The sequence below is a fragment of the Anguilla rostrata genome, chromosome 1 (assembly GCF_018555375.3).
Source record: "Anguilla rostrata isolate EN2019 chromosome 1, ASM1855537v3, whole genome shotgun sequence".
NCBI lineage: Eukaryota > Metazoa > Chordata > Actinopteri > Anguilliformes > Anguillidae > Anguilla > Anguilla rostrata.
The window spans coordinates 70,705,403-70,714,513 of record NC_057933.1 but is presented as its reverse complement, the minus strand read 5'-3'; the positions used below and the strand labels follow the sequence as shown (position 1 = coordinate 70,714,513).

The window sequence follows — 9,111 nt, the reverse complement described above, 5'->3', positions numbered from 1 at the left end:
ATGCGAGTAAATACCTATACTAAACGACATTTAACAAACGGACAGGACGTACAATAATACGTACGTTTTCAACTTGATAACCAAACAGGTGACGAAGTTAGCAATACTCATAATCAGCGTCCTTGTTTCTTTTTCTACCTATTCGCTTCCATCGCATTTCCTGTATATGTCTTTTATAACACGAATAAAACGATATTCTTACCACCAGTTGCCATAGCAACCAAGTCATTACATAGGATGAATAGGACGGCAATTGAAGGTAATACGAGTCAAAAAATAATTGTCACTGTAGACACAGGGGGGTTTTGCTAGAGGAACAATTTTCCTGAACATGCTTAATTAGCAATAATTAACTTATCATTGTCAAATGTAATTAGTAACAGAATTTCTGTGAAGCATTAAAAGACAGGCTGACTGCAAAAGCCTAGTCTCTATTCTTAAACGCTGTGGTGTTCAGTTTAAATTATTTCAATTTTATTGCTAGTGGCTCTCAGTATTGCACACCAGAAACTACAATCTTTACAGTTTTTGCATATTCTGTAGGGAGGCCTTGAAAATCTGCTGTAATCCAGACAGGGTAACAACCAAGTTAAAAAATGCTGTTCAAAAGTTAAAATCACTTCTTGGACAAACCATACATAGTAAATGTTAGAAATACCAAGGGGTTTTAAACTGCCTAAACTTTCCAACTGCCATATATTCATTTCAAATCTTCAACAGCATTCGTGTATATTAACAAAGCCAGACTTACTTACAAAAGACATACTTTTAAGCCTACTGCCCAATGCAGTGCCTAATCTGATCAGGGTTTAATTACCCAGGCCCCAACCCTTCCTAATTCTCCAAACACCTCAAAACAGATCACAAGCAGTTGCATGATTTTAGCCCCATGTAAACAGGGTTCCAAAATCCTTGCAGGGGTATACCATTTCCCAGCTTTAGTTACATATATAAAATGCACATTTGAAAAACATTAGTGAAAATATAATTGATAGGTATACAATTTTATAGAAGTAGTTATGGTTAGAAAAATTAGTAGCCAATCTGAAGTGCAGATATATCCATTAAAGGTGGTGTGTCTCTTGGAAATAAAAGGTCAGTAAGATAGCATGCAACTCCTATGATGACCATTCTTTTAAACTACTGGGAAATAAGAGATGTCTAGATCTTGGATACTCAATCACACACTCAAGGTCAGGAGTGGTGGTTCTCTCTTCTGCCTAATAGAGATAATCCATAGTCCAATAATATCACCGATTGGCCAGAGATTTCACTCACTGGTATCGTGTTTAAAAGGGGCAGTTCACCAAAAAAGAAAATTAAGCTATTATGTCTCCACTTACCCGGAGTTTGACGAGTTTTCTAGATATCTGCAGCAGCTCACCCAGACACAACAAACCTCAACGGGTCAAGGTTTTTGTGGCCCCAAAGCACCAAAAATTTACATTAAAAAAACCCAACAGCAACATCTTTTCAAATATATTGCCAGTTACTCACAAACACCCAGAGATAGATATTAAGACTTCCATTCGCACACCATTTCGAAAACTACTTTCTACCGAAGTATGCCAACTGTTTATCTGCGCTAAGTCTCAAACAAAGCACACCAATTTTCCAGAGGCACAGTGTCAACTTTGTTTTAAAACAGTTTCCATAAAGATGAATAGATATCACTCCAAGTAAGTGGAAACATAGCTACATTTTTATTTTGGGGTGAACTGCCCCTTTAAATCAGTCCCCGATTAGAGGAGAGGAATAAAAACCAGCAGTATATGGAAACACCTTTTCTAGATGGGTTACATCAGCAGAAAGGAGCACAATGGACAATGCAACAAGAAAAGGGTATTTGAGACAAAGGAAACTGAAGTAACCAAGGATAACTCACCAAACAAGTGTTTGCATTTTATTTATTTTTCTAGAATTTTTTGTTGTTAATTTAAATAACATACAAGGACACAAACAAAGAAATTATATATACTGTATAATACCCTACCTCCCCTCCCCCCTCAATTGATTTTGCACAATGGCTGACTTTCCACAGCAGGTTTTCTCCCCAAGGAAAGGCAACACTCACAAATATTTCCCTGGGAAATCCTGGACCAGTAAATGCTTTGTCTAAACATTTCCAAAGAACACTTATGTAAAACAGAAAACCAAAGAAACTCAGCCATGTACGTAATTTTTGTCTATTCATACCATTGAACTCTACCCAAAGAGATATACATTTTATCCAACTAGGACCCTGTGGAACAGGGTAAGTGCAGACAGCACAAACAAGACTGGGTTATAGGGATATACGCATGTTAACGCATCTCAATGATAATTGTCTATCATGCTAGTCATCAAGGACACAAGGATTCATCGGACCTGTATGTCTATGGATACATTACTCTAATGTGCAGGTACAGTTCCAAGGCCATATTCCAGTCAGTGTATATTGTGTTCAGTACTGCATTTCCAGCTTGCTGTTCATTACATGTTGTCCCCCTCACGTGCCAAAGGATAGTTGACTGCAAGCCATCTCACTCTAAAAGCTCTCTTGAAAATACTGGGCTACGAAGGTAAAATTACATCTGTATTTTCTTTAAAAATGGGCAAAAATAATCACAACATCTTAGAAAAGTGGAAAAAACACATCGGAGAAAAAAAAAAAGCAACATCCAGACCACAATTTGCCACCCTCTCTCAACCACTCCTTCATCCGTCAAACTTCAGTTAATAACTGCAGACATTCTAGCTACAGAAATTTCAGACACTGATGTCACAGATATTAACATCAGAGTGGAATTTACTCTTGCCTGGCCAGCACAAAATAAAAACCCTAAAGGGAATAAAAAGATTCCCATTAACTATAATCACTTATAATCACAAGGAGACGGACATAATTTCCCAATCTCATGTAACCATTCAGGAATTGATCTGAGGTCTAGAAAACACCATCCCCATCTGATCCTTTTACTTGGATCTAAATTTAAATTCCCACTCCTAAAATCAATTATTCTTTTTCTCACTATAAAAGCACTACAATAGGCAATGGCATTTTAGCAAATTTATACTTATTTCTAGCCTTGATGATCATATAAAAATCTGTAGATGACCCTCCATTTTCCAATTCTGTTCAAAATGGATCACAATTATGATTTTTTCTCAAAAGGCACCTTGGGTGGTTCTATGAGGAAAATGAAGACCCAGAGAAAAGTCTGGTTTGGATGTACTAAACTTCAAGTTGGTGAATGCTTATACATCCAATTGAACACTTGGCTTCACTTTCGAACAGTTACTTTTCTCAATAGTCAAAATTAATTTCAAACTCCAATTAAATATATGATAATGGTATGATAAACTGATACTGAGTCTGAAGAGAACAGTCTTAAGCTCCCTGTAAGATACCTCATTGAAAAATACAAACATCCAATTTCAAAGACAGTAGTTGCTAAGTAGTTACAACCTCAGCAAGAAAGAGATTAGAGTGAGAGTGGATGATCCATTTTATGGTTTCCTTCCTTGATCCCTGTACTTTCCATTTTACAGAAAACAAAATATTGAAAAAACGCAATTAATGAAAAATTATGAAAAAACTAAAAACGTCTTTAGCATGATCAAATTTCAATATTTGATACCACGTGCCTCACCGACTAAATTAATACTATATGCAATTTCAGTGTGTGGAATGCACACCAACTCAGCTGACAATGGAAAAATAAATTTTCTGGAAGAAAAAAAAAAAAAAAAAAAAGTTGTCCAAGAGGAAAGGACTGAAAAAGAATCTGGCAAGAAAACAGGATGAGTAAAAACTGACAGATTTAGGGTGGGTAAGAAACAGGTGAAACAATAGTAGTCTGCAAACTTCTACATACACACGCGCGCACACAACACACACTCGCAAACAGACAGCATTAGAGTCGTCTCAAGGCTCTTTTTTTATCTGTTTTCTTTTTCACGACCACATTACTATTGACATTACCACTAATACTATTGCTGCCGCCACTGCCAATGCCGCTGTTTGCCCCATTGCCGTTGGCTCCTGAGGAAGCTGTGGTAACCACTGCCCTTTTGTTGGGGTCTCCAGCATGTTTTTTGGGTTGTGGCCCCTCGCCAGGTTCTTGGGGCCCTCCCGAGGTGCCCCCTGGTCCACCCATAGCGTGGATCTCAGTGAGCAGCCGGGCACGGGAGGCATATTCAGCATAGTCTTCCAAGAGTAACCGTCCAGCTTCTTCATTGAGAGCCGACTCGGGGTTGGGGTGAATCAGCAGGCACTTGATAGTCTGAGATGAGAACCAACAGACAAAGGTTTTTAAGGCAGAAGATGACTATGACTGACCTAAACATTGCCTACAACAGGGTCCAGTTACATTTTTTTTGACAGCTTATAAACAGTTTCTCACTACTTACAACACCCCACTTTCTTGATTTTGTGGAACCCATGCAAAACAAAGTCTCTCACAAACATGCCCCCCCCCCCCCAAATTTAGACAGAATTCTTAGGAGACAAAGACAATTAATCATTGTGCATATCACAGAATTTAAGGCTGTGTGCTGCCAAATAACCATACATCTCTGAATAAGCTTAAACGAATAAGTATGGAATAACAGAAAATGACATTGGGGGGAAAAAAAACCTCTTACAAGTAAGACATGTCTGAGGCCCAGCTCAGCTCTCCAGTCTCTCTTTAGCACATTGACACATATTTCACCCTTGTGGCCCACATTAGGATGGAAAATCTTGGTCAGGAAGTATCCCTTGGGTGGTGCTGCAGGGAAGTCTTTCCCCAGAACCAGGCGCATACGGAAAATGCCTCCGGCAAATGGAGTTCCCTCTATTTTTGCAGAGAAAGAAAGCAAATAAGGACGTGTGATCATGCAATCATTCCTGGCTTTACAATGGTTGATATAAGGAGTAATAATGGGTTCATGGTTAAAAACACTGGAAATATCACTGTAATCAGCCAGCTGGGAAACAGTGGGTGTGTCAAAATTCAAAGCATTTTGACAGCAATGTATTGAACAGAAGAATGGCCCCACTACCTGGTCCCTCTATTGCAGTGTGTAGTTCTGTGATGTCCTCTTCGCTAGGATAGATCTTGATACCCTCAGGGGGGTCTGCAGCCAGCGCCGTCACCTCCTTGTATACTAGTCGCAGAACCTGAGGGGGCAAGTTCTCCACATTGGAGTTCTGTAGATGGAATAAGAAGTAAATTCATATTTTATGTACAGTGCAGAATGAATTGAGGTTTTTGGTTATTCAGTCATGGCATTGCATCAAAACTTACTCGCATTTACAAAGCACCTTCTGCAAATCGTGCAAGGGGGAGAAAGGATAGGCGTACAACTAACTAAGCGAGCATTGTTCTAATTCTCTAGTTTTAATTGTAAAACACACCCAGGTGAGGTTGCTAAAAAAAAATGCTGCAGCTAGTTTTAACCAGCACTAAGGTTTGGGACATACTACATCATCAATGGTTTTCGTTATGATCTCAGCCGGGATTGATTTGCTTTGGGTGACTCATAATAGTACATGGCTTAACCTATATTATTGTCTAACGTTACCTACAACCTGATACAGGTCTGTCTGAGGTCCTCGTCCTCACAGAAGAGCTTTCTTCCACAGTCCCTAAATCTGGCGCTATTCAGAACCTAAGACTTCATATCACCTATAACGCTGTGTATTACTTTGCTTGCTTGTCGTGTTCTTGGTTATGTTAGGTACTTTTAAAGAAGTACTTTTACTTCTTTTTAAGCAAGTTCCATTCAATCTTTTCGGCTGAGTTTTACTGAGAAGCGTTTTGAGCACATATGCGAAGTTACTTGAAAGATCACTAAGGTTAGCGAACTTAACGTTCATTGACGTTAGCTACAGTGACAGCTAGCTAGCTAATTACGGAATTTATTACACATGTCCACCTATGCTGGCCACATACATAGTCTAACATCACTCATAACGTCATTTTACCACTAACGTTAGCAATGATGTAGTCGAATCTCTTTTCTCGCTAGCTAAGTTAGACAACGAAATTCAACGAGCTAACATAGCTAGCAGATGAATCCATGATCTATTAGCGGGCTATTTAGCCACCAAGCTAGCCTAAGCTGAGAGTAGCAAAAACTAGCATATCGCCATGTAACCCATGTAGCTAGCACACCGATTCTAGCCATCGATAAGTTCAGCAGCAAACATTAACGTTACAATCCACCGACCGTGGAACAATCAGTCCAGTCCAAGCATAACTTAACGTAACTTGGTTAGCTAGCTAAGGAACAACCACTGTTTATCACTGTATTGGCTAGCACTACTAGCCCGAAGATGCTGCTTCCATGCTATCAGGGTTAGCTAGCTAATGGTCGCGTTATCCCCGCATAGCATCAAAGCCGCAAACGTTAGCTACCCATTTAGAAAGCCTATGTAAAACATAGTTCATTACATTTTGTGGGAAACTTACCATGTCTTCAAATCCAGACTACCTTGGGTCACAGGAAACCTTCAAACTAATTGGAAGTAAAGACGTAGCTTGCTAGCTACGGATTGCTTTAATAGCCGTTTAAGCTCAGCAATAGCGTTAGCCAACTTGCTATCGACAGTAGCTAGTGGTTTTCTTTCAAAAACGGTGACGCTATCTAGGAACAGCGCTTCGCTGAGGATACTAACGTTAGCTAGTTTAACTACATAAATTTAAGATAGCTGTAGTTGCGTCAATATTAGATAGCAATAGAGTTTTCTAACCAGCTGAGTGCCAAACGTTAGCCAAAAGCTGAGCGATTCTTCGCCTCTTAGTCTACTAGCTTGCCAACATAGGTAGCTTCAAAAGCGCTACACGATATAAAATGTTAGCCAGCTAACTTTCACTTAAAATATTAATTAAATGCAATGTACTGAAGCGAGCGTAAAACAGTTGATGTTGTTTCTCTTTGTAGTTTAAATATTAGCTTTCCAGCTAGTTGTTAAATGTCCGGTCGGCTACGGCCCGTATTCTCCTTTTCGTTGACACAGGAACAAAAATACAGCTTCACAAACTAATTCTTGTGGTCTTAGCCAATCGATACTTGATAAATGTTGTACGTACACAACCTAGGCAACCAACATAACCAATCGCCTTTTCCGAGTCCACAGTCGTCATTTGACTTGGCAGCTTCACCAACCACCCAGAATCGAGAATATGAAAAATGCTTGGAAGCGATAGGTGCGTTTGAAAAAAACTTTGCACACCCAGATTTTCGAAGGGCTGGACATCCTCGGTGACGAGAGAGTGAGAGTGCGAGTGACGGTCTGACAGACAGAGAGACGGGTCTCTGTTCGCAAAGAGATTTGGTTTGTCTGTTTGATGGAAAAACTGTGTCATTGGGTTGGTATTCGTTTAAATATTAGTTTAGACAATATTGGTTGAGTTTAAATTTCTTGCCAGTGGTCTCAATAAATATAACTTTGTCTTTGAGTGATTTTTTTTAGCTTCAGGTATGGCATTTGTATGGCTCTGTCAATCATTATGCGCTAACACACAAGTACAGCGCCTCAATTCATCTGAAAGTGCATCGTTATGGGTTCTCAGAAACTTTACCCACAGCTAGTCAGTGCATTTTCTGCACTCAAAATTCTGCACTCTGAATTCTTGGTTCAAATGTGTATCAAGCCTCGGCACACAGTATCAAGGATTAGACTTTGATTGTAAGCTCAACACCCATAGGTGCAACTTTGCCTACTCTACACCCCATCATATAGTCTAATTGAAATTGAATGTTTAAAAAAAACAGCAGGGACTGCAGCCCTCCAGGACTGGAGTTTGGGGCCGATATTTTACAACACACAGTATTATAAATCACAAGGAGGTACTCAATCATAACCATAACCATAATCGTGTCTGTACTTCCCGCTCGCGTCTGCTGTCTGTCCTGGCCCCTCGCTGGTGGAATGACCTTCCCGTGGCGGTCAGAACAGCAGAGAATCTGACTACCTTCAAGCGCAGACTAAAGACTCATCTCTTCAGGCTGCACCTCTCCCCACCCCTCCCTAGCCCATAGTTTAGCTCAATGTATCTAGTTAGGCTAATACGATCACGTTAGTCTTTATTTGGCAGGATTGTTTTTGTCTGATTCTGATTAGGCAAATGTGATTTCAGTGCTAGTTTGTACTTGGCAGGATTGTTTGCTGAACAGGTTACCCTACAGGGTTAGAGTCTTGATCTATGTGGTCACTTCTGGCACTACGATCTTTACTTCACTCTAGTGTGTTTCTTTTGCACCTCTGCACCTTGTTGTACGTCGCTCTGGATAAGAGCGTCTGCTAAATTCCTGTAATGTAATGTAATGTAATAACCTGTTTCATTGTATCATGCAGTCCTATCATAATCAACTATCAAAAGGTTTTCCTTTTCTATATGCGATGACCACACCTACTGTTGGCATTCTCTTGAGCTCAGGTAGTGTATGATTTGGTCTACACAGGCCATCCAGTCAAAGCAACAGTATTTGCCTGCCGGATAAAAAAAATCAAGCAAAAGCCACAGGCAGAAAATGCATATCTTGGGGCTGTTGCGTAGTTCATTCTGCTTAAAGATTAGTTCTCAGTGTAGTTATATGTGCCCTGGGCTCATATTGAATCTTGGCTGTTGCATTGTTAATGCGACCAACAGGGCAGCACCTGATTTGGTCACAGTGTTATCCTGGAAGGAAAGGTTGGAGGCATCAGGGCTATCCTCATCTCATCAGTGAAGAGTGACTCATCTGATCAGTCCAGTGCCTGAATTTGCCTGCAGCAGATTGTCTCTGTCACAGTGAGTACATGGCTCAGCCGGTGGACTGTACAGTGACAAGAAGTACAAGGCACCATGCGATTCAGAGATGTCTCTCATATTGACAGTGGATATTGTAGAGATGGGACAGACTTCGAAATTATGATTGCATCAAAAGTTGCAAACTAGGAGAAAAGAAAAATAGGGCTTAACAAAGGTATAGCTTTTAGGATGTTCATCTTTTTGTTTTATTTTAATTTGATAGATAGCAGAGATAGATAGATCTCTGTTGTGCATTGTAAACAGAAATTTGCTGTGCAGTACAGCTGGCACCTCCATAAAGTCACCATAATAGAAAAACAAGAACACATTTTACAGCAGGGATCTCAAA

At 39.9% G+C, this 9,111-nt stretch overlaps 1 protein-coding gene across 1 annotated transcript; it reads right to left on the bottom strand.

Annotated features, from left to right (window-relative positions):
* Positions 1 to 1,867: 1,867 nt before the first annotated feature.
* On the bottom strand, positions 1,868 to 7,014 carry ube2s (ubiquitin-conjugating enzyme E2S). The gene is made up of 4 exons (XM_064298207.1): positions 6,438 to 7,014; positions 5,026 to 5,173; positions 4,627 to 4,817; positions 1,868 to 4,265 (listed from the first exon to the last, which is right to left on the bottom strand). The coding sequence occupies exons 1-4, from the start codon at positions 6,438 to 6,440 to the stop codon at positions 3,897 to 3,899; spliced, it is 711 nt and encodes a 236-aa protein (XP_064154277.1). The 5' UTR covers positions 6,441 to 7,014; the 3' UTR covers positions 1,868 to 3,896.
* Between the last annotated feature and the right edge of the window lie 2,097 nt (positions 7,015 to 9,111).

What these genes read in the sequence shown, in the direction of transcription:
- ube2s (XM_064298207.1), bottom strand. An exon ending in CACTGCAATAGAGGGACCAG is followed by an intron (nt 4,818 to 5,025) that starts GTAGTGGGGCCA and finishes CTGCAAAAATAG; the next exon opens with AGGGAACTCCATTTGCCGGA. An exon ending in GCCTCAGACATGTCTTACTT is followed by an intron (nt 4,266 to 4,626) that starts GTAAGAGGTTTT and finishes TTCTCATCTCAG; the next exon opens with ACTATCAAGTGCCTGCTGAT.